Source organism: Siniperca chuatsi, linkage group LG21 (genome assembly GCF_020085105.1).
Source record: "Siniperca chuatsi isolate FFG_IHB_CAS linkage group LG21, ASM2008510v1, whole genome shotgun sequence".
Lineage (NCBI taxonomy): Eukaryota > Metazoa > Chordata > Actinopteri > Centrarchiformes > Sinipercidae > Siniperca > Siniperca chuatsi.
The window spans coordinates 14039596-14065842 of record NC_058062.1 but is presented as its reverse complement, the minus strand read 5'-3'; the positions used below and the strand labels follow the sequence as shown (position 1 = coordinate 14065842).

The 26247-nt window shown below is 43.4% G+C and overlaps 2 protein-coding genes across 2 annotated transcripts in view; both read left to right on the top strand.

Annotated features, from left to right (window-relative positions):
- Positions 1 to 3001, top strand: part of fam20ca (FAM20C golgi associated secretory pathway kinase a) — a 37792-nt gene extending 34791 nt beyond the window's left edge. The window contains exons 7-10 of the mRNA XM_044181044.1: positions 112 to 221; positions 359 to 440; positions 634 to 693; positions 1100 to 3001. Coding sequence (XP_044036979.1) covers positions 112 to 221; positions 359 to 440; positions 634 to 693; positions 1100 to 1358 — 511 coding nt within the window. The 3' untranslated portion in view covers positions 1359 to 3001. The remainder of the gene's footprint in view (positions 1 to 111; positions 222 to 358; positions 441 to 633; positions 694 to 1099) is intronic.
- Positions 3002 to 7507: 4506 nt separating this feature from the next.
- Positions 7508 to 26247, top strand: part of LOC122868578 (retinoic acid-induced protein 1) — a 55102-nt gene continuing 36362 nt past the window's right edge. Inside the window, exon 1 of the mRNA XM_044180667.1 lies at positions 7508 to 8068. The gene's annotated coding sequence lies outside the window, so the exon portion shown is untranslated. The remainder of the gene's footprint in view (positions 8069 to 26247) is intronic.

Below are 26247 nucleotides of genomic sequence, written 5' to 3'. Positions count from 1 at the left end.
GCACACCTCATAACTTCTGAGTCGGGGGTGGATAATGTAATCATCCACCTATCTGTGACTAAATATAGATATAATCCTTTTTTATATATATTATTTATTGTGTATTCTCAGGTGGGAGGTGGACCCAGATTACTGTGACGAGGTTAAGCAGACTCCTCCGTATGACCGAGGCACTCGACTGCTGGACATCATGGATATGACCATCTTTGATTTCTTAATGGGTAAGAGTAGAGGAAACTATGATGTCACACTCATCTCACACTTACAGATGAATAAATGGCATACTTATGCCTCTTTTTACTCACAAATGAATTACCTGAAGCACATTTTCTCACCACTTCGCTCTCTCCTTGCACAGGTAACATGGATCGACATCATTATGAAACTTTTGAGAAGTTTGGAAATGACACCTTCATTATTCACCTAGACAACGGAAGAGGGTAAAGACATTCAGCTGCTTTTAAAGTGCCTGTCTTAACAACCACTACATGTTTGATCCACTGTAATGAAAATCAGTTGAATAAGTATGTGACATCTTGCAAAGACTTGGGTATTATATATATAGGCTGTCTAACAAGCAAAGTCCAACATAGTGTGATATTTCCTGCTTCATCTTTGTCCCCGCCCTTGTAGGTTTGGAAAACACTCCCATGATGAGCTGTCCATCCTGGTGCCTCTCAGCCAGTGCTGCAGGTCAGACTTTAGGTTGTCTGTGAATTTCTAACAGTCCCTCCAGACAAAGTATACATTTTTAGCACATCTACTCATGCATTTACAGTTAGAATGATAAACTCACTAGTTTATGAAAAGTGTGAATTCCAGATTAATGTTGAAATTCATTAATATAAGGCATCCTGGGGGCCTAGTGGTTAAGACGCCATATAACTGTAATGTTCCTGGTTGTGTTCGTAGTCGTAGCCTTCTCTCCCCATGTTTCCTGTCTCTACTTCGATCTATCCAATAAAGGCAAAAATGCCAAGAAAAATACATGAATATATCTCTCGTATTGTCATCATAGTACGAATATATACAGCAATATTAGAGAGTAGAGTTTTATTAAAAATCACCTATTCAAATATCCTTTGTCCCTTGTTTCCAGGGTGAGGAAATCCACTTACCTGCGTCTCCAGCTACTGGCCAAAGAGGAGTACCAGCTGAGCTTCCTGATGGAGGAGTCTCTGCTCCGCGATCGACTGTCCCCTGTCCTCATTCATCGTCACCTCCAGGCCATGGACCGCAGGCTCCGGCTGGTGCTGCAGGTCCTGGCGGGCTGCATAGAGAAAGAAGGTCACGTTAACGTAGTGGAGGAGGATCTAGTTGGGGACATGGCTACCCACAGGAGCCCAGGCCACAGGTAGTGAGGGCGAGACTCGAGTGACACATGAAAAATGGACCACGTCCGTGGCCGTTCGACCAATGGGACTGCACCAAAAGTCCCACTTCTGATATCAAACTGAATTCAGTGAATTCCAAGATTTGCCATCATTGCCTCTATGGAACCTGGTTTTAAGTGTGTTTATATAGAAGAAAGTATCCACAGATACCATGAAAGACTGTGCTCACACAGAGGCTTTGTAGTCATTAGATACGGATGTATTTTGGTTTTATCAGATGTTGTATCAGACATAAAGGAGCCACTGCTGTGTTCCGATTTTGTCCTGTTTGTTTTGAATATTGAGGGTATCAGTTTGTTTTATGTGTTTTATTGTATTAGTACATAACCAAATGAGAACTTACACTGACTGGGCAGCATATGGTCAGACAATAAGCTTTATCAGTTATCACCATGTATGAAAAGGTTGAGAAAGTGTGTGGAAGTTTAGAGATTTTCTTTTTCTTTTTGTAAAACGTTCTTCAGTTTTCACCTTTCTGTGATCAACCACATCAGCAGAAAAAAATTAAGTGAGGCCTGCCACAACAAACCTACAACCAGGAGAATAAGAGTTTCCAAATAGCGTGTATTCTCTTTAGCAATCTTTATAAATTTTTCGTCATGGAACAGACTTACTGAAAATGTTATTACATACTTCTGAACAGCATAAATCTGAGTGCAAGTATACTTGATGCTGTAGTTCATACAGTACCTTCACTTTGCCTTATCTCTTTTTTTTTTTTTTTCACTTTCCCATCTCCCCTGCCAGTCAAGCTTGCACTACAGTACATGCGGTACAACAGCACAACACTAAAATAGTATTTTCCAAAACCAAAAATACTCTAAATGCAAGGAGACCTGTGTGCTGGTTAGTTTTCATTAAATGCATGTCAGTTCATTCCAATGCAATCATTCTTACATGCAGACCTGAAACATTTAGAGCTGTCTGCTGTAATATAATTTTACAATTTATGCAATGCAAAATGTTACAGTTTGTATGTTGTTTCATTTTTATGATTTTTCATGTCCAAATGACTATTGGTGCGTCACAGATAATGAAAGTGGTTTAATAAATTCTGGATTGTGGTTTTGTTTCATGTTGCTTTATAAGTTGGGAAATATTTACCTTAGGTACCTTATCATTTGGATACTATTTACATTCCTTTGAGTACTACTTTTATGTTCAGATGATAGAAAAACAACAAAGCTATTTGATTTTGGACATTAAGTTGTTGAAGTGGTGCCATGCAAAAGAGTCCTGTGCACTGGCTGACCCGGTACCTGTGCAATGACAGAAATACAGTACTTGAATGTTTTTTGGGTTGGCAGTATGGACAGGATTCACAGAGCTACAAACAGTGTAAAGCGGTGAAAAAGTGGCTGGACTCAAGTCTGAGAAGTACTTGGGGGTGAAAAAGCGGTTAAAACGCCTCATCCCACTACAGGGATAACCTCAGGCACTGTTCTTTGGTTTTCATATTCTCAGTGTAAATACCTATAAATACTTAGAAGACCTAACAAGCTTCACCGCACAGTGATTTGCTTCTGTTTTCTGCTATTGCATTGTTACTGTGAAGATCTGTTTACTAAATGATTAAAGTGTGCAATAAAAACAAAAGTGAGGACAAATCTCTCATTGTGTAGGTGATCTTATCTTTCTTGATTTTATCTGTGGGTGGAGGGGAATGTGTCCTTTTTTTTTTTTTAGGGGTGACAATTAACAAGTGAGGATCAACAATACTACAATTAAAAGTGTCAAACCCATCCAGGCAAGGTTTAGAATATCCCATGAGAAAACTTCATCATGACCCTTTAACTAACTGAACCACATGTAGGCAGCCTCAGTCACACACACACAAAAAACACAACCACCTCACCTCTAACTTGAGAGCACGCAGTCTGCACACACCGCTCGAGCTGAACGTTTGGAAAATGTATCAAACCGCATACTTATATCAGATACTTCATTTATAAATAACCTTGAGCATTCTTCACTCACTCAGATTTGACAGGCCTGTAGGACTGTACACCAATTAGGCTCAAAGTTGAAACTCTTCTGGTTGCAAACCACTGAAAGTGAGTCACATGTGCATGTGCTCACACGTCATTATAGTAGTCAAATATTAATTTAGTCATAACTTAACCCCTAGGCAATGACTAATACCTGTTTTATTCAGATATTAATTTGAGAGTTAACCTATGCACTGCTTGGAATTTAACAGCAGAATAACATGAGACGATTTTACAGTATACAACAAATGTCTTCATCTTAAGGCACTTTGCTAACAGTGTCTTTCTCGGGGCCATTCATACTCTGCTCTATACTACTACTATACTACTACTATATTCTCCCTAATTTCCCTTTTAGTTTGAACAACAAGAAAGAAATCTTCTGAAAATTTAATGCTTGACCCATTTACAGTCTGAACAACACTATAAGTTGATGGCACATCCACAAATTATTGGAACTGTAAAAATCATGAAAGGATCAATAAAGAGACTTTCCATTATATATTTCCAATGTTTGGCTCATAGAAAAGGCTGCAATTGTTTTCCCATGTCAAAAAAAAAGCCTGAGCCTCTAAACCTGTTATTAAAATGTTTTGCCTGAATTTGATTTAGCTTAGCGTTTGCTGTCACACTAGTTATGAAACTGGCCAGAAAGAGAGAGGGAGAGAGACAGACACGGCGCTGTCCGTGGTGCTGAAGGACTACTGGTGGACATCCCGTTGCCATTTCTGAGCGCTACAGTGTGTAAAAAATATAACACTTTGGCACAAGATAGAGCGCTTTGTCTTACCAGAACTTACCTGTTGGTTATCACATGAAAAAAATCCCTGGATTATTTACAGCAAACGCAGGCATACCGATTATTAGCCCCCCAGCTGTGATTGAGAAGCTCAGGAACAAGACGCTGTTACGGACTAAATTCACTAGGTGGCGCTCGAGCCTCACTGTCATGTTTGAGAGGGTTACGTCCTTTCAGCGATGACGCTATTTGTTGCTCTGGAGGTTAAAGCCGGTGAATTATACTTTGTGCCTTGGTGTGATGAGATGATTTTTCAAGCAAACGTCTTGAGTGTTTTGATCATAACCTTCACTTAGACTGAAGGACACAGAGGCTACAGACACAGGACTTCAGTGTGATGCTATATAATGTCAAGCACGACGACGCTCACTTGCTTGTGAAAAAGTTGAAAAAGAAGAACAGACACCTATACATATCAGAAATGTAATTTGGGTCCGCGTAATATTAGTCTACCATGTTGCTGCACTTCAAAGCAATGACCACTGGGTTGTGCACTACAATCGTGCAACACCACATAGTTGTTCTTGATTGATTTGACCATAACACAACTTATTTCCATTTACGTTTCGGGTTATATGTTCAAATAAGTCAGATTTGGCTGTGTATTGATTTAATTTATGTTTTTTTTCACGTGGCACATACTTAACATTTTTCCAACCGTCGTTTCTAATTATTTTAGTTTATTTTATTCCAGCTGTTCTGGGACAATAATCCAAGCAGGAATAAAGCCTAGACGCTATTCCCGATCAGCCGTGATGTTGTTTACCCTCCGCAGCAGACCACCCCACATCCTCTCACCTCATGCAGAGGCAGCCTCTCCTGCCTAGTAACAGTATCCAACACCACTGTCCTCCCGTCTCTATGGCAACAGAGAGCGCCCCCTTCCTGCCCTGCCTCCCCATTGATCCAAGGTGTGTGTGAGTCCTCGACGACCCTGACCCTTACACCTCCCCACTCCCGATCAGTGAATTCTGCCTGAATTGGCCTACACGTGTCTTGAAAAGGAGATCGCTGCACTAAATCCAAAATATTTACAAAAATGTCACAGCAAAAATATATGTTCAAGTGATATCCAACATAGATGATACAAAAAATTCTATAGAAATATCACACCGGCCACTTAAATCCACTAATGAGTAGCCTACTTCCGGACTACTTAATCGCTGAAACACTAATAATACGACACTAACATCACATAACAGAGCAAAAACACTCTTTTGTTAAGACATGAACAGTTGAACGCCTTAGACACACTTATAGGGCCTCACCATGCGCGGCTTTTCTCTCCTGCTGATATATCTGAGTAGAAAACACACCTTAATATACGACCACGCACACCCCCACAAACTGTACACACAAACAGGCCTGCGTGTGTGCGTCCGAGCGTATGGCGAGCTCGACCTGAGGTCCTTCAGAGGCGGTCGTTTTTAACTCCTTTCCGTCTCCATTGATGTCAGCGCTGTAGACAAAACCGCGCTTCGCTCAGATCCGCATTGATCAAAACAAATGCATCCTTCGGAGGATAGCCGAAATTATTTAGATGCATGGGCGCGATCACGTGGGCCAACTATAGCTCTATGCATGGCTTGGCTCCGTGCATCTGGTAATCTCCAAACTGTCAATACTCATCAACACGTCTTATAAAAAATACGACTGTCTGTCTGTCAGAGTGACGTCTTCATGCGTTTCCTCTCCTTAAAGCGTCGGGTGAGTCTGATTATTTTCACATAATCGTTTCTGAGAACTTTACAAGCTTTGTCAATGTCCCTCTCTGAAAACTCGGGCCTATCCACCTTGTTTTTCATACATTGAGCAACACCCCGGCTATAAGCGTGCCAGTGGGAGCAGGCACTGTGTCTGAGCTCATGAATTATTAAACGGCGACTATTTCGCGGCTGCAGCTAAAATAGGAATAGCCTTATGTTGGCTATAATTAGAAAGCAGATGGAAAACGTTCATTTATAATAGTACACGGAGGGTTTTGACGTTTCCAGGTGAAGATGCTATGTGTGTGTGTGTGTGTGTGTTTCCCGAGTAGCTTCAGACTGAGCCTGGCGACGGAGACGAAACTCCCCCTGTCTGTCGTCAAGGTCAGACGGAGGCGCATCCTTTTGCGTCAAGAGAGAAATTAAACTCCAAATCAATTGCCCTTGAACCAGAGTGCGGGCGCGCGTGTGTGTGTGCGCGCGTGAGACTGACTGACTGCCAACGAATTTGTTTATGAAAGTGAGAAAAAAGCAACCGAGGATGTGTGTCATCAACGCATCTATCCATCCTGGCGTGTGTGTGTGTGTGTGTGTGTGAGCGATCACGGGCCATTGCATACGGCGGGGAGGAAGTGAAGGGGGCGCCGCTTGTAAACCCGATTAAACACCCTTGGCTGCACAGGAGAGATTCAGAATGACCGAGATCGGCTACGGTCGGGCGGCTAGGTACGTTGCGAAAAGCGTTCATTTTGCAAGACACAGCAAATGAAAACAAGGAGAGGAGAGGATGCTAATTATTGACGCGCGCCTGAGCAACCTGCCAGCAGTCCCTCATCTGTCACTCAAGAGGAGGAGGAGAGGACGGCGAGGAAGAGATGGCTGAATGGGAGGAGAGTCACAGTCCCACTCCCCCACTTCCTCCCCCTCCTCCTCCCTTCCTCCTTATTTTCATTCATGGCACAATCAGAGACACACGCATACACATATCTCCCCCACGCAGTGCTCAGTCCCTCTCCATCAAAAGACCGCCCTCTCTCTCACACACACACACACACACATACACGCACCTTTACATAGGGACAAACACACTCTGGCTTTCTCTCTTTTGTTATCTAATTTTCTCATTTCACAGAAACACACTGCAGCCCCCCTTCAGCTTTTCCTATCGCTGTCTTTCACACTGGGATTTTGGTCATCTCTCTTTTCAGAGTATGTCACACACACACACACACACACACACACACACAGTTGTGTTTCCAGACACACATGCAGCTTCCTCGCCACCCACTCAGAGAGACAGAGGGAGAGCGAAAGTGAGGGAGGAAGGGAGAGAGGGAGGGAGGGGAGGAGGAGGGAGAGCAAACCTGAGACAGAGAAGGGCTTTGAAGCTGCCGCTCGCCCTTTCTCTCTCCTGCCAGGTGCTTCTGAGTGCAGGAGGGAGAGAGAGGGAGAGAGACAAGGAGCAGGTGGTCCCACAGCTCAACCACTCCTCTCCTCCCTCCCATCAGTACATCAGCCATCACTATCTCTCTCTCTTTCTCTCTCTCACCCCAGGTCTTTCTAACCCTGACACACACACACACACTCAGTGCGATCCACACCCCCCCATCTGCTCTCACTCTCCCTTATACACACACACACATTTGTGCGTGGTGGCTGTCGGACAGGCTGCTAGACTCCCCAGCAGAGGCTGCAGGACGAAGCACCCCAACACCTACCACCACCGCCCCCAAGCTAATTCCATTATACATTCCCGACTGGAAGGAAGAGGGGCTGTCTTCTAATTGCTTTCTTATCCCCCTGAGTCCCTCCTCCTCCTCCTCTCTCCTCCACCACCATCATCTTCCTCCCCCCCTGCCCTCCTTTCAGCCCGCCCCTCGCCCTGCGTGCACTCAACATGGCAGCAGACAAGCAGAGGAGGGAGGTGAGCTAGAGAGCAGGAGAGAGAGAGAGAGAGAGAGAGAGAGAGAGAGAGAGAGAGAGGCAGGCAGACAGGCAGGCTGCCGCTATCAGGGAATACTGGTGCCATTTTCAGCATCGCAGGGTAAAAGGATTGAGCCTTGCCGCTGTACGCTCGGCTTGCCTCGGCTCAGCTCCGCTCGCCTCGGCTCAGAATAGCTGAACAAGAGGGGGATTGGAAGGACAAAAAAAGGAGGAGAGAACGGCTGACCCCTAACACAGGTACCATGCTTTTCCCTGTCATTTGTTTCTCCTCTAGAGCAGGACACGAGATGGACAGCAGTGCTGTGCAGATGGAAGTGAGAGTGAGGGGGAATGGCAGAGGGGGGCGTGTGTCTGTTTGTCTATGTGCATGTCTGTGTCTGCATGCCGAATAGAGGACAGCAGGGTCCCTCATGGGATTGCGCTCTATTTTCATTTCAGGGGAAGAACATTTGCCTCCCACTCACACACACACAAACACACACTCCCAATACTAAACACCTGCTTCAACCCTGTTTTCCACCAGCATCTGTCCAAACAACAGGCACAAAAAATTAGTATAAATACTGTATCTGCCTGCAAAAACACATCAGAGAACATGCAGGGAAACATGAGCTGCAACCTCCCTGTTTGTCTGTGGTTTGTTTGTTTTTTCCTCCCTTGCTGCGTTCAGCATCCTGAGCCCTAGGATGTGCTACGTAGTGCTATAACGGGACGCTATGTCAGAGCAATGATGTGTCATAGCACGCTGTTTACTCTGCCTATTGCATAAGGAGGAATCTGAAATACATACGCACACACACACTCGCATGCACAAACACTCATCTTATGAAACCAGTGACAAAGTTAGATTCTGGTTCTTCTTATCTGTGTTTACTTGTGGATATGGATCCTTTACTCTATATGTATTACTGTATTTTGTATTTCGTGCTGTATGAGGAATGGAAGGTGGTGCGTTGCCAAAAATCTGTGATCAATATCAGGATACTGAGCATCTTCTATATAGCTGTGTAGCTTATATATGCTATTTTTAGTATGGCTTTGCCTGATATGTGCTGACCAGGGATTCATGCTGTGTATTAGAGATGCATACTGGTCCTATATGTGTGTGTGTGTGTGTGTGTGTGTGTGTGTGTGTGTGTGTGTGTGTGTGTGTGTGTGTGTGTGTGTGTGTGTGAGAGAGAGAGAGAGAGAGAGAGAGAGAGAGAGAGAGAGAGAGAGAGAGAGAGAGAGAGAGAGAGAAAGTGTGTGTATATGCGTCACTTCAGAGGTGGCTTTACTACAGTGTGCCATTAAAAGATGCACTAAGACTGCAGTGTCACTGCTGACTGAAACTGATGCTACCAACAGCCTCGCTTGTCCCGAGGAGAGGGAGAGAGAGAGATGGATAGAGTGTGAGAGAGCGGGAGGGAGAGAGAAGGAGGTCTGGAGGAGGGCTGAGAGAAAGAGAGGAGTGAGAGAGCGAGGGAGAGTGAAAAAAGCAAGAGGGAGGTGGAGACAGACGCGGCAATATGTGTTTATGTGTGTGTGTGTTTGTGTGTATGTGAAGGAGAGAGAGGGAGAGAGAGAAAGAGAGTGCAACAGGGAGGGGGTAACGACAGAGATAACGCAGAGAGAGTGTAGAGAGGTGTCAGAGAGAGAAAACAGAGGTGAGATAGAGACGGTGTGTGTGTGTGGGTGTGTGTGTGCCTAGAAAGATAGCGACAGAATGAGAGAACGGAGAGTGATAAGTGGAGAAGGGAAGGAAGAATATATGAATGGAAGATGAGAAGCTGATCCCCTATAGCAATGCAGCAACATGGCTGCAACCAACACATAAACATCTGCACTGGGATAAACTGTGTGTGTGTGTGTGTGTGTGTGTGTTTCATGTTCTTATATCCCGGTGGGGACTTTAACCTGAATGCACACTAACCCATAGGGGCTTGTATAGAGACTGCTTTTTGAGAGTTAAGACTTGGTTTTAGGGTACTGGTTACAATTAGGTTAAGGTTAGGGTAAAGGGCTAGGGAAAGCATTATGTCAATGACTGTCCCCCAGAGGGAGAGTGAAACAAACGTGTGTGTGTGTGTGTGTGTGTGTGTGTGTGTGTGTGTGTGTGTGTGTGTGTGTGTGTGTGGACACCTATATGCATAAACAGCCTGGAAAATTTACCTTTGCATATAGGTAAAATACACTAACAATAAAAAACAACAATAATAAAAGTTGAATTTCTAGTACAATAGAACCAAAATACCTACAGTATTTATATAAATCGCTTTTCCAGAAGATTTGATGTTTTCAGCCGACATCTATGGTTTTTGTTGTGTGTGTGTTTGTTTGTTTATTTCTGTAGTCAAAAGAAATAGATAAGACAAGAGCCAGCCCACTGGCTTGGCACAGCATGTTATGGCAAGGAAACACACCTCAAATACACAATTGCTGCCACAGAGACAAGGGGCTGGTAGACACACACACACACACAAGCACACACTAAAAGTCTGCTCTCCTTTTTGTCTGACTTTTTCTCCTTCACACACACATTCAGACTAACAGTGGGTTTCCTGCATGATGCAACACAATGAAAGGAAGCTGATTATCATGGAGATTGGGAGGCGGGTGGAGAATAGGTTTCAGTGTGTGTGTGCGTGTGATGGTCAGTAAAGGGCATACTGAAATTGGCAACTCATTGTCGTGGTGAAATGAAAGGTGAAAGCTCCCCTCTGTGTCTCTCTCTCCCTCTTTTGCTTTCTCGTCCCCTGCCTTTCTTTCTCTTTCTGTCTCTCGGTCTCAGACCAAAACAAATATATGAGGTCAAGGAGAGAGGAGAGGAAGAGAAAAAGCTGACAAAACAGGCAAAATGATAGACTGAGAAACAACAGCACAAATTAAAGGCAGATAAGGAGGAGGAGGACGCGGCAAGCTCATTGTTAGAGGCTTAAAACATCAAGTGGTCATCTTTCTCTCTACGTTTTTCCCTCTTACTCTTAATCTTAGTCTGTTTCTACATTGATCTGTCTCTTTGTTTACATCCGATTTCTCAATTACTCTAGCCCCATTTTTAACTAGATCGCTGTACTTTCCATTTGTCTGTCTGTGTGTGTTTATGAACACCACACCATAAGCCCCAAGTGCCCACCTAATTGCCCCGGAGGCTCATGGTTATTTACTGTGGGGGGTTATTAGGCCGACAGAGAAAGAGAGAGAGAGAGAGAGAGAGAGGGAATGTTTGTCCCTCATTAAAGAGAAGTGCCACGAACACAAGCAGGGCTGTTGGGAGCAACCGGACCACAGCACCGTCATTAAAAGCACACACACACACACACACACACACACACACACACACACAAACACAGTCAGCTGCTAATGATTGTGGACACTCCACCTATGACTCACTGCATGCCATTTGTATTCACATTGAATGACAATCCCGGTTTCCTTTTTATAAATAGTAGTAAGTTTTCCCTGAAATCATTGCTGTCATGGTTTCTGTTAACTATCTTAACGGATTCCTTCATTATGCGTTTTGTTGAGGTCCACTATAACTGTATGATTCAACAGCACCAAGGCAGCTCAGCATGAACAGAACACGTACACGTCTTGTACACAGGACCAGATTAAACTGCTAGGGGGCACAGGGACAAAAGTTAGCTGCAGGCCCCCATTGAGTCCACAGCTAATTTTTGCCCCCATGGGTAAAAATGCACAAGTCATTTTAGGGCCCCTAGCATTGTGCTTTAGTGGTGCATTTTACCACACAAATGTCAAGTAATCAAGTAATTTTCACACTGAAAAACTTGTGGCTTTCAAGGCCCCTGAGGATCTGGGGCCCCTGGTCAGTTGCCCAGTTGATAATCCCGGCTTGCTTGTACATTTTACACTGCTATGTGTTTGTGCTTTGAAATTCAGTTAAAATTTAAGTTAAATTCTTAATGACCAGAAGGTGTGCAATATGTTCAGATAAAAGCATTACTTTGATGTCTTATCACTATTAGCTGGAACTGGAAGTTTAAGGTACTTTCCCCAAAATATGGACAGCACAAAGACTTCCATTTAAATAACGTATTGCCCCAAAATATGAATAAGTGGCAAGTAGTCATGGTATAATGTGGATAACCCCGCATGACCCATGTGTTTATGAAAAATAACGCACTCTCTGGTTGCATAGCACTCTCTTTTTTGTCTGACTTGTTGTCATTCCCGATACCTGCATGGATTGTTGTGGATTATCTGTTACATAAAGCACATACACACATATACATATAAACACACACATGCTCACAAAAGCATAAACACATGGTCTGCAACATGATGTCACACCCAAACCCTAATACAAATACAAACAAACAACACAGAATACAAATGCTGATTCTTCTGTCTCATCTTTCTCCCACATCCCTGCATCTACACACACAGACACACACAAGTGTAAATACTTAGGCTCTGTCTTGATGTGCATCATACAACAAACACACACACACAAACACACTGTGTATTTCCAGAAGCTCAGCTTGAGTGCAGTGTGAGAGGGCAGGTACACGCTGTTCCAGTGAACAGTATACCACGGCTGCTAACCTAGATCTGATAACACACAGTAGCGCCTCGCATGCACAACTGTGTGTGTGTGTGTGTGTGTGTGTGTGTGTGTGTGTGTTCATACACGTCAGTATGTGTGTGTCTGCGCTTGGGCCTAATGCAGTTTGCAGGTAATATGTTTTTATTGGACTATCCAGGACAGTGTTAGCGCAGTGTGTTTGTCTAGTGAGGGCTGATGTATTTCCTTTCCGTGAGAGTGAGGAACACAAGAGAGAGAGAGAGAGAGAGAGAGAGAGAGAGAGAGAGAGAGAGAGAGAGATGGAACAGGGGGAAAAAAGGGATGTGGAGAGGAAGAGAAAGGGGGTACTGCGGGGAAGAGAAGACAGAGGTTGTAATGAGATAGGGAGGGAGGGGGTAGAGCGGAAGAGGGAAAGGCTCATCTGTATGCTGGTTACTGTGCTGCTTGTTTGATCTGGAGGGAGTACTTAGTGCTGGATGGTGGGATGCTGCAGAGTGGGGAAGGCAAAAATAAGGTTCCTGCAAGAGTGTGTGTGTGTGTGTGTGTGTGTGTGTGTGTGTGTGTAATTAGGTGTGAGGTGTTGGGTGCAGCACTTTGCTCATTAAAAGGATCTGGCAGCTGTCCAGCTCTGTGTAGTTCATCAACCGTCCTTCATGTCTCTCATCCTCTTCCTCTGTTCATCATCTGTCCTCTCCTTTCTTCCTCACTCTTCTCTTCTCTGTTTTTTTTTCTTGCTCCTCCTTCTCTGCACTCCATTCTCCTGTCCCAGGATTACTGCAACACAACACTGCTTTGCAATGGTTGGTCCTGATTGACGGAAAGAGGCGAACAAAGATGGTAGGGGTCATCTTTCATCACTGATGAGTGTTTGATCAAATGTGCCTCATTAGACCCAAATATATCATGCTTGTAAAAGATCAGTAATGAACACATTTGCACATATCCATACTAATAAGCTTATGTGCGAGTATGAAGTCTCACAGACACTTTATGCTTTTTTTGTGAAATGGTTAGCAGAATTAGCAGAATACACCTGTTGGGCAACTGTTAAAAAAACAAAAATCACACATGGTTAGAATGGTGCTATGGTATGAAATAACACATAAAGGTATGTGTTTGTTAACCGCGCAGACTATGTTTATGTGCACCAGTGACGCTGAAGAAATGCATAATCAGGGCTTTCACTCAGCATCAGCAAGGAGGGGAGTGATTTTTCTCTTGAATAAAGTGACTTCACTCGCACTTTCTCTTTTGAAAGCATATGGAGAATGATATATGCTTATTATTATTAAAGTTTTTTGGGTGAGTGTGCAATTGTGGGGCAAAGTTTTATATGCCTGCACAGCTGTTCAGCACTAGATCCAGCGAGCAAGGCCGTAATTTTAGTTAGGGTGCGCTTTAAGAGACTTGAGTGTGTATATGTGTATGTGTGTGTGCATTCAGCTAAATGAGTGCCTTGCTAAGTAAAGCCTGTCCCGCTGCTGTTTAGCTGCCTGCCAGAAAGAAAGGGAGTGAAAGAGAGAGAGAAGAAAAAATTAGGCAAAGGAAGAAGAGAGAGATGAAAACCCTATTGGAAGTGAAGAAGAAGGGCAGAGAGGCAGATGATGAAAGGACACAAGAAGAAGATGAGGTGAGGGGAACAAATAAAGACTGATGCCAAAGCAGGGATCAGGGAGCTGTAGAGGGAGAGAAAGACAGATTGGGAAACAGAATAAAATCAAGTGAAAAACAGAATGCAATATGGAAAATTTCAACAAAATGGAGGAACAGCTAAAAGTCAGAGATGCAGATTGATTTTTGTATGTTTGTGAGAGAGAGACGAGAAACAGAGAGGTGGAAATAACAACCATTAGCGCGCACAGGAAGTGTGTGATGGGAACAGGCAATTGTCAAGAATCGTACTGGAACCAGAAACTGTCACCAGTGTCTCTCTCCTGTGTTCTGATCACACAGCAACAACAGCACTTTGAAAAGTTTTCTACCCACCTACCCTCCTCCGGTGCCTTCAAACAGCTGCTGGAGTTACATAATCCTGAGAGAAACATTGAGAAAAAGCTAGATCAGAGACGGAGAGAGCCGGATAGAGGAACCAAGAGGGAGAACTGTTACAGAACATGTCCTCTGCCGTGATATAATACACAAAACACACACTTTCACATACTTACCTTATCATAGTCATAGCCTGAATAAGCATCCACGTGTAGACAAACATAAACACAGTTTTGTTTTGTTTCTTTAACATTTTAACAATTGTCAAAATTATGCTAATTATGCTGCTTATGTTATGTCCTGTTAGCAATGATAAAACAGCACTGTTGTGTCATAAGAAGGACTCTGTGTGAGTACAGTGGGAGTCAGAAGTGAGCGCAGGAGCAAAGGGTGTGAATGTACATATGTTAAGTTGTTGAATATATTAGTGCACATGTAAAGATATTTGTGTGACTGGGTGTCATCTATGCTGTGATGTCGGAGAATGTGGGTTGGAACAGAAGAGGTTCTCTGGGGAACGCACTTAAGGCATAGCTGGCTGCCTCTTTGCCTGTTATGCCAGGCATGAACATACACTCACATGCATACACACATTTATCTATATTAAAGTATAAGTTAAGGCGCAGAGTCCTAGGTAGGTATATGCATCCATCTACCGGGCAGGTATAAGGTCAGTGGGCTGCATGGCTCAGGTGCAGAAACACTCCGACACATAAAAACATTATCTTTATTTGAACTTTGACCTGTCGTCTCATTAACCAATCACAGCACAGTATTCTAAATCTTTACTTCTGTGATGGCAATGCGAATGATTTTGCAGGAGGAACCTTAAAGGGCGTGGAAAATTGTTGCATCCCCTCTCTAGTCCCCACTGAGTACCCCATACCCCATATTCAGTGCTGTTGCTAGGTTGCATGTGCGTGCCTGTATGTGTGTGTATGTTTTGCTTGACTGCCTCCATGCTATGGACACAAAGTGAGTTTTCTGCCTGTGAGTTAGCTTCCATAGCAACCGGTGCCACACAGCCAGCCAGGCAGGCAGTGAAGTAAATGAACGTCACTCTGCTTGTGCGATCTGAAAGTGGGCACAGGCCCAATGCTAAATCTGGGTATGGTAGGCACGCTGGCGTACTGACGGGCACAGACAATGGGGCGTTGCTGTGGTGATAGGAGGGCTGGTGGGGTTTAACAATGTGCATTGGTATGTGGATGGCAGACAAAGTCAAAAGCAGTGTTCAGTGTGATAATGGAGCTGCTCTGTCTGTTTGACGCTCCTTCAGTTTGTTTTCCTACTGTTCTGTTCTCTCCCTCCATCGCTATTTTTGTTTCCTGTTCAGTATCTCTTCACTTTTCACCCCCTCTTCTCTCTCTGTTTGCTTTCTTTCTCTTCTCTTCTCTCTTTCTCTGTTTGCTTTTCTCCTCTCTTCTCTCTCTGTGTCTCTCTCTCTTATAGAGAGGTTGCGGCATTGCGGAGGTGGGTGTAATGCGGGGGCAGAGGAGATTTTTTTTTATCAGAGTGTTATTGTCAGAGCTGGCCCATCACCTAGGATACACACACATATGCACCCACACACACACATGCACACACACACACACACCACCTCAGACGTCAAACACACGTCAGACGCTAACAACTAACAGTCAATGTTTGGCACAAAACAAAAAAAACTGGGCCCAACAGTACACAACTCACACGGTGAGCTGTGTTAAATCAACCGAACTCTTCCAGACAAAGAACAAAACACCAAGTGGAAAGAATATAAACAATCATGGCTCAAACGTCAGAGTTGGACTTCATGTTGGCTTGTGATCTAGATGATAGCCACATCCTAAGTTGTGCTGTTCAGTCACACACACAGGAGGGCGAGCAGGCGTACAGTCGGTATCTAATTGCTAATGTTCTCATGCAGAGAAAACATGAGGGAGATGCTAATGACCTCTCACTCAGATGTCTGTTGACTGACCAAGCCGTAGCCATGGTAGCCAGGATGAGAGCACACACACACACACATACTCACATATTCACACACAAAACACAAAGTCACCTGAGGCTGAGATGAGGGATAAACCTGAGCCAAAATTTGAAATTAAATTATAATTTGATATCATCAATTATCTCACTTGTTAGGATGTATTTCCACCACAGTGAGCAAAACATAATGAATGCTGAGAATGGAGCTGCCAGGCTATTCGGTGCTTTAATATTGCTTTATTATACCTATCGTCCCTTTTGTGGGGATAAAACTATGTGTTGAGCCTTTACACAAAGAAGGGGAGGAAAAAGAAAGAAAGGGGGAAAGAGAGTGAAGGCTGCTGAATAGTGGAAGCACCTGGGAGAGAGTAAGAATAGTAATCAATCACACACATGCACACATATATACACACCCTCAAAAACACACACACGCACAAATACACACAGGCAAATATGTGCAAAGCACATGGGATATGGAGAAGCCATCTGTAACACCACAATATAGCAGTCAGTGTGTACAAGTGTGTGTGTGTGTGTGTGTGTGTGTGTGTGTGTGTGTGTGTGTGTGTGTGTGTGTGAGAGAGAGAGTGTGTGTGAGTGTGAGTTTGCATTTGCTCTCATGTCTGTGACTGCATGCATGTGCATGCAAGCAAAATCAAGATCAAGTTCCAATTCACTCAACCGTGTCTCTCCTTATGATGGAGGAACACACTCACACAAGCCTGGATTTACATGCATACACACTCTTTTGCCAACACAGGCATGCTCACTAACCCATGCCGACAAACACACACATACACACACACACGGAGGGACTCATGCATAAGCATCGACTCTCACCTGCAGCCACAGCTACATAGCAATGCATACTAAAAAGACCAGGATAGAAGAGGGGCAAGGAGCGAAGAGAGAGATGGATGAGACAAGCAAGGAATGGTGAGAAGGATGGATGGATGGGGGGGGGAGGCCAGTGACAAGGGTTTGTACGGCCAGAGAGATCTGTAATGAGATCTTGGTGAGTCAGAAAGGATGCTACACACTTATCCTGGCTGGATAACAGACAAGCAGCAGGAAATGCATTAGAATGCATTAGCCTAGCTGGCTAATATCAAAATCTGTGTCAATGTTATTAGCATGAAGCGCCATCTAACACTCTTACACACATCGATCTTCCTGAAAAACAACTAGCCTAGTCATCTGGGTGGTGGAATTAGCTGAGGCTGGCAACAATGCACAGCTACATAAGCCCCCCCCAGCATTAAATTAGAATAGGTTGACCCAGTGTTGCTTTTAGCGTGTTAGCTTGTATCAGAGAGTGAGTCACAAGCTTTGCTGGGAGAAGCCATGGCACAAATTTAAACATCAGAGCAGTCAACAAACCCTGGGCTATCTCCGTGGCCATATTTATTCATGTGGTTTGACACCCACCAACACGCACGCACACACACAAACACACACAATAAAAGCACATACTGAGCTTATACACAAACTGGAGCACAGACGAGCAAGCGCATCAGATGTATGTTTAAAGGACAAGGCAGACAATATTCTATATTTTTCTTAATGTCAACAAATCCCGTGAAAAGACCAAAACCAACAATGATGATCCTACTAACAAGTATTTTCTGTGTATCCAAAGCCTGATGTAGTTTATTCCTCTGTGCCATAGGCCTCCATTGTTGTCAGAAAAACTATTAAAAACACATCAGTGAGCCACAGCGTTGCACTAGCTGACATGTTAAGTAGGGTGACATGTTAAGTAACAGACATTGCTGATTTTAGTCCTGGGATTTGGTCTTGGGAAGAAAAATATAACGTATTGCCTTTCTTATTCTCTAAGACGAGTAATTCTACATTCGCAGTAATTCTTCTTTTCTTTTTTTTATTTTGTTGCTACTTTGTGAAGGCTGTACCCTCTCACAAGGAAGAGGAATCGGATACCTTCTCATCCCTCCACATGTCCCTCCGCCTCTCCTGACATCTCCTCTCACACACTCTCCCTTCCTCCCCTTACATTTCTCTCTATCCCTCTCTGTACCTCTACTTCTTCCCCTTAACAGCTCCATTTTTCAATATATGCAGCCTCCTCCCCTCCTCCTCCCTTCCTACTTTACCCCCATCTCACTCTCTGTATCTTTTCCTTCAGTGCCTCCATCTTTCACTGTTTCTCTCTGCCTCTTCCGCTACCAATCTTTTTCTCCCCAGCTCCCCTTTCTTTAACCTTTTATGCTCCTCCTCTCTTCCTCTGCTTTTTTTTTCACTCTCTTCCTCTCATTGGTGTACACAGACATCTCTCTCACAGTGTGTCTCAGCTCTCTGTTTCAGTCTTTCCATCATTCTCTCCGCTGCTCCGCCAACATCCTATACCACAACTCCTCCCTCCTTCTCTCCTGCCTCTTTCTCTTCTCCCTTCCTCCCTTTTCCCCTTCCGCCTGTTTCCATCTTCAGCTCACATCTGCTAGTCTAACACCAATCTTCTCTCTTTTCAGCATGCTACCCTCACCCCCATTACACTTCATTATTGGGTCTGTTCTTTTTTATCACTCTTCCCCTCTCCGCCCCTCTATCTCACTTTCGGGATGACGCATGATTTCATATTTCTGTCTCATTCAAGCAGCCACATGCTCACGCATACGCACACACAGACATACCTTTTCCCTGTTAATATAATCATTATGCATAATGTCATCATCAAGGTTAACAGCTGAGGTGCTAATGTTGAGAGGATCTGGGGGTCATAGGTAATGCAGGGAATACTGAGGTATGGGCACTCTTACTGATTAGTATGTTTCATCGCTGAATAGTCAGCAACATCTAAGTATTTTGGGGTGATGTCATCTGATGACCTTTCATATACATCATCAAGGAAAATACTGAAGGATAACTGACGATCCTCTAATCAAATGGTAATTATTGTCACGAATGTTTGGAACTGAAGGCAATCAACTGAAGAGAATTTCATTTAGCCTCAGTCCTCTATCTTTGTCCCCTCGTTTATGTTCATTAATGTGAAAAGCTGCCATTGTTCCATAGATAATTCATTGACATGCATGGCAGCAGCACCCGTGTGTTTGTTTGTGTGTGTGTGTGTGTGTGTGTGTGTGTGGTAATGTGTATATGTTCACCATGGTGGGCAAACAGATGCAAAAGGCATGACAAGAAAATAACCTCCATCCCTTGTCTGTGGCGATGACGAGATGCCTCTCTTTGTCTCCCCCTCTATTTTTATCATCTTTACACCCCCCCACTGTCTCTGACGCTCCCTTCATCTATCTCTCTCTCTCTCTCTCTCTCTCTCTCTCTCTCTCTCTCTCTCTCTCTCTCTCTCTCTCTCTCTCTTTCAGTCTCTCTGTCCTTGGGTGTTTGCAGCCAGCTGTGTCTTCAGGCCATTAGTGCCCCCTTCCCTTCCATCCATTTTCCCCATCACTGATTCCTCCAGCAGACTTTACCCCCTCCCCCATCTCACTCTTACTCCTCCTCCTCCCCTTGTACTCCTCTGTCCCTGTGACCACTGGGGCTCCATTGTCACAGCAACTGCTGATAATAGTCTTATCCTCAGTCCGGCATTCAGTTTCACCACTGCACCAAAATCAGACGACTGTATGCAGACACATCTGTAAACATCCACATTCAGAGACGTATATGAACACACACTGGTTATAGAAAAACACTCAAATCTATTTTAAAAAACACCAGTAAACACACATCTATTTTTTATGTAGCACATACGCATTGTGCTATTGCAACATGCACACACCCACACACACCACCAAATCTACACAGTCAGCATCCTCCCCTTTCTGTTTATGTAAACATCTTGTTGTGCTGCTAGCCTCTTGCGGCTGCCTCCCGTTATGAAAAGTTATTGCGCTGCATAATGTAGTACCATTTACTTCTCCCTACCTCTCCCTCCCTACACCCCTACCCTAACTCACTCATCATAATAAAACAGTGACTTGATCCCTGTGGCATGCTGATGCTAAGCTAGTCTTTGGCCATGGTGGAGAAAGAGCTGGTTGTCTTTGAGAAAGTGGGCCACGGGTATCGTGTCCCCACTGTATCTGTGCAGTCAGCAGAAGAGAGCTGGGCCAGGTCACATATGATGCAGATGATGATTACTGTTTCCATCTTCTTTTTCAAATGACTTGAAATCAGTCCAGAATGATGGTAGCTTTGATTCCTGTATCACCAAACTAAGACTGAGGTCAAAAGCAAAAGTCAAGGCTTTAGTGCACAATATTTCTGTGAATGACTGTTTTCTAGGTTCAATAAGAGCTTTGAGAGCTCTGTAAAATTGACAGTGGACTTGAATAGACTTGACTGGATTTGTTCACATGACACAATATATATAATATAGAATATAGTATAATATAGAAGATTTTAATGGACATTGCCAGTGGCCCACACCCTTTTTGTTTTGTGACTCCTTAAAATGAAGCTATGTCTACTTGCAACCTATCATCATAGGTTACAAATGTCACTGGATGGTGGCCAGTCTAACCGAAGAGTGACTTATCCTTCTCAGATTGTTTCATTTAAAACATTTTTGTTCCTTAAGATGCAAATATATCCAGTAATTCAAAAAGCTCAGAAATACATTTTTTCTGCTTCTCAAGGCCGATCCCTCAGATTTATCTTGCAACCACATGGGTGGGTCCAAACCCCCAAGTTCAGGAACCACTGCTGTAGCTTATGACCAGGTGAACTAAAGAATTTTTGTCTGTGTGTGTTTTATTTATATAATTTTTTGTGACAGAACATTTTTCGGAAATTCACATGAAAAAGCAAAGACCAGAAGAACATCTAAAAAAAAATCTCCACAGGGTACCCTGACCTCTAGTGTCACTATGGAGCAGTTTTTTTATGAGTGAGACCCATTTTGTTTGTCTACACATACACGAGGACGCATTAGCATGCACTCACAAGGGTGATGCAGTGCGCAGTCCTGCCAATGATTTCACAATACTACACTGATTAATACGCAGCAATGCACCAACAAAGGCAGTGAAGAAGAAGACTGCTAGCTAATAAACATGGATGTAAACAAGGCAGGTTTCAAAATGTTCCAAAAAATTGGCTTTGCAAATATTTCTATGAGGAAGGAAATGCATTCAAAATGTTTGTTTGACCTAAAGCATACATGCAATGCGTTTTGGTGTGTAACGCTGAATGTAAATATAACTTTTGTTTACAAGAAAACTCCACAGGGCACCTTTACTTGCCTGGCGACCCCTCAGTTCTTATTTCCAACCCCCAGGTTGAGAACCACTGGACTACATTCAGTAAAGAATTAGGAATTAGGGGTGGGGAAACATGGAAAAAAATCTTCTTTCACTGTATATGTAATTTTAAATCTTGGTATTGATATACCGTATGTGATACAGTAGATTTTGTGGAAATTCAAGAAGAGAAAGCATTTATAGTAACAGTATTAACCAGATTGGAATGTCACATTCAAGGTAAAATCAAGGTACTTCATCACATTGATGCAACATTGCAATGTTGCCCACAACGGCCAGAAATATTGAAGGCATAACTCTGTATTAACAGTTTACTGTTTGTTTGTACTTTTGTCAAATTTTTATCGTCTTACAGTACATATCATTGTATTGCCCACCCTGTGCTAGAAAGGATGAGACTAGACTGCACTAGAGTTCAAATGAGTACAACAGAACAGTCTAAAACGCTTTCTTGGAAAAGTGGAAAGGTTAATGTGTTTCTGAATTATGCTAGTTTCTGTCTTCTAGTCTGTCTATTTCCTTCCATGTTTCTTCGTCATTTAAATGGATTTGCAGTTTTTGATTCTGACAGCTTCGACAGTAAAATGACGGCTGTCTTTGCCACTGCCCCCTCCACACACACACACACACACACACACACACACACACACACACACACACACATGCTCTCTCTCTCTCTGTCTCTCTCTCTCTCTCACACACACACACACACACACACACACACACACACACACACACACACAATCCATTTTAGGTCCCTTTTAGCCACTGGAGGACAATAAAAATGGGTCATCCAAAAAAAGGGGGGCACACTCACACACACATACACAGATATATACACAAAATGATGGCCCATTGCATCATCTGCATCCTCTTTCCTGTCAGCTACCACTTCCCCCTCCTCTCACCCCTTCTCGTCCTCCTTCTCCTCCTTCAGTCCTTCTTTCCATCTATCCATCCATCACTCATCTCTCCCTCCTCCTCTCCAACCACTCTATTGATTGAGCCATTCAATTTCCGGCTGTAATTCAACTACACTGTTGCACTTGAATATGTAAATTAACCCATGGGGGTTGCCAGTGCTGTTGTTGTCATGGAAACCTCTCATCAAACACAGAGACACGCACACAGGACGTTCTCGCACACGCAAAGGCCTCCTTTGGGGTTAGGAAGGAGAGACAAGGTGAAATGTGTGTGTGTGTGTGTGTGTGTGTGTGTGTGTGTGTGTGTGTGTGTGTGTGTGTGTGTGTGTGAGAGAGAGAGTGTTGTGTAGATGAGTGTTCATGTGAAACTGAAACTTTGACAGTGGCATGAGATTTGGCCAGGGCTAAAATGACCTCACTGTACCCTTGGGTGTGTATGCACGTGTGTGTGTGTGTGTGTGTGTGTGTGTGTGTGTGTGTGAGTGAGTGAGTGAGTGAGAGACAGAAAGAGAGAGAGAGAGAGAGAGAAAGAAATACTGTGTGTGTCCACTGCCTGGTCTCATGCTCTTTGAAGACGCCCTCCCTTACCTCCCTCGCTTCCCTTAAAGACCCGCCCCCTTTCCCCTCCACCTCTCCCTCATCTCTCTGTCTCTCTCTCTCTCTCTCTCACACACACACACACACACACACATCCTGCTTCAGTCGCCAGTGAACAGTGTTGTGTGTCGTTAATGCGCTCCTCTCCCTCTGTGCCACTGTCTGTCCCTGTATGTTGCTTTGGGGACATTTTTAGGTCACGAGGATGTCACACCAATGTGTGTGTGTGTGTGTGAGCCCACGGGGGGGCAGGGAGAGTGTCTGTGTTTACTGTAATGTTTGTTTGCATGTGAATGTGTTTATAGCATTTGTGTTTGTGGTTTTAGTCTGTATTTCTGTGCATACAAGCAGTGTGCATACAGCATATGATGGGGTTTTTAAAAAAGTATTTTTGAAATATGTTGGGTCTCTGTAATTAATATTACAAAGAGTATGGTCTAGACCTGCTCTATAGGAAAAGCGCAATGAGATAACTTCTGTTATGAATTGGCGCTATATAAATAAAATTGAATTGAACTGAATTGAAAATATCCAGCAACAAAAAGTTAAAACTTAGTTATTATTTATTAAGAATTTAACACTCAAAAACTCTGCTAAACTGCTTCTTTAGGACTGTGTGGGTGCTGGCTTCATCAAATTTGACTGACAGTGCTGGTAATACAGTGGTGTGAAAAAGTGTTTGCCCCCTTCCTGATTTCTTATTTTTTGCATGTTTGTCACACTTAAATGTTTCAGATCATCAAACAAATTTAAATATTAGTCAAAGATAACACAAGTAAACACAAAATGCAGTTTTTAAATGAAGGTTGTTATTATTAAGGGAAAACAAAATCCAAACCTACATGGCCCTGTGTGAAAAAGTGATTGCCCCACCTGTTAAAACATAACTTAACTGTGGTTTATCACACCTGAGTTCAATTTCTCTAGCCACACCCAGGCCTGATTACTGCCACACCTGTTCTCAATCAAGAAATCACTTAAATAGGACCTGCCTGACAAAGTGAAGTAGACCAAAAGAGCTTCAGTTAGACATCATGCCGAGATCCAAAGAAATTCAGGAACAAATGAGAAAGAATGTAATTGAGATCTATCAGTCTGGAAAAGGTTATAAAGCCATTTCTAAAGCTTTGGGACTCCAGCAAACCACAGTGAGAGCTATTATCCACAAATGGCGAAAACATGGAACAGTGGTGAACCTTCCCAGAAGTGGCCGGCCGACCAAAATAACATCATCCAAGAGGTCACAAAAGACCTCACAATAACATCCAAAGAACTGCAGGCCTCACTTGCCTCAGCTAAGGTCAGTGTTCATGACTCCACCATAAGAAAGCGACTGGGCAAAAATGGCCTGCATGGCAGAGATCCAAGACGAAAACCACTGCTGAGCAAAAAGAACATTAAGGCTCGTCTCATTTTTGCCAGAAAACATCTTGATGATCCCCAAGACTTTTGGGAAAATATTCTTTTGGAAGGTGTGTGTCCTATTACATCTGGCGTAAAAGTAACACCGCATTTCAGAAAAAGAACATCATACCAACAGTAAAATATGGTGGTGGTAGTGTGATGGTCTGGGGCTGTTTTGCTGCTTCAGGACCTGGAAGACTTGCTGTGATAAATGGAACCATGAATTCTGCAGTCTACCAAAAACTCCTGAAGGAGAATGTCCGGCCATCTGTTCGTGACCTCATGCTTAAGCGAACTTGGGTTCTGCAGCAGGACAATGATCCAAAACACACCAGCAAGTCCACCTCTGAATGGCTGAAGGAGAACAAAATGAAGACATTGGAGTGGCCTACTCAAAGTCCTGACCTGAATCCCATTGAGATGCTGTGGTATTACCTTAAAAAGGCAGTTCATGCTCGAAAACCCTCCAATGTGGCTGAATTACAACAATTCTGTAAAGATGAGTGGGCCAAAATTCCTCCACAGCGCTGTAAAAGACTCATTGCAAGTTTCGCAAACACTTGATTGCAGTTGTTGCTGCTAAGGGTGGCCCAACCAGATATTAGGTTTAGGGGGCAATCACTTTTTCACACAGGGCCATGTAGGTTTGGATTTTGTTTTCCCTCAATAATAATAACAACCTTCATTTAAAAACTGCATTTTGTGATTACTTGTGTTATCTTTGACTAATATTTAAATTTGTTTGATGATCTGAAACATTTAAGTGTGACAAACATGCAAAAAATAAGAAATCAGGAAGGGGGCAAACACTTTTTCACACCACTGTATAAACAACCCCAAAAGTGTCATCATGTTTTGATTCAAATGTTGCAAAACTGTAATTGGTTCACTGAAATATTTCACATCCGCTTTTTCCAGCTGAGCCCTGCCTACTTCAAACCAGTGAAAAAAAGAAACAACAATTGACAAATACATCGATCTCTTGTGTTAAATAACCAAAACTGTTCAAACTTTGGTAGAAAATTGCGTGTTCATGTAGGACTGCATCGCTCATAGTAAGAAGCTGATAGAAGGGGAAAAAAGGTTTTCTGGGCCTTTTCAGTATTAGGACCTTTAATAATAACAGAATCAAGGCAAGGCTTTCTCAAGGCTTTCTCTCTGCCTCCTTCAACAAATAAATTATTAATGCAACTCATACTAGCAAAGGCATTTATCTGAACAATAATAAGTTATTTGATGATGTGCTTGGGGTTAAAGCATTCAGCTGGCAGCCGGGCCCCATCTTTCTCATAAACAATGACACTTCAATTTGGGTATGAATCAAGAAGGAAACATTTTCTCTCCCCTGCAAAAAACAAGTGTCTCCCATAGTGGTTTTGTTTGAGCTCAATTTTGGGAGAAAGTGGAAGGCCTTGTGGGCATACGTGAGTGAGTGTTTGTGCATGTGAATGTGCGCACGGGCATGTACATGTATGTGTGTGCACACACCGCTAGGCAAATGAGCTTGTCAGTATGCAGCGCAGGCCTCTCTCTGGTGGCAGGCAGATGACAGTGCAGTGATTGGGCTGATTTCACAGAGGACGTGAGGGGAAATCTGAAGGCTGCCTCAGGGCTCAGGTGCTTATCACCTCCCCACACACACACACACACACACGCGTGTGCACAGATTTGGATGCGTGTACGCACACACATATATACTCTACTGCTAACTTTTGCAGTCCACCTTAAACAAACACAGATATATGGACACACACATGAAAC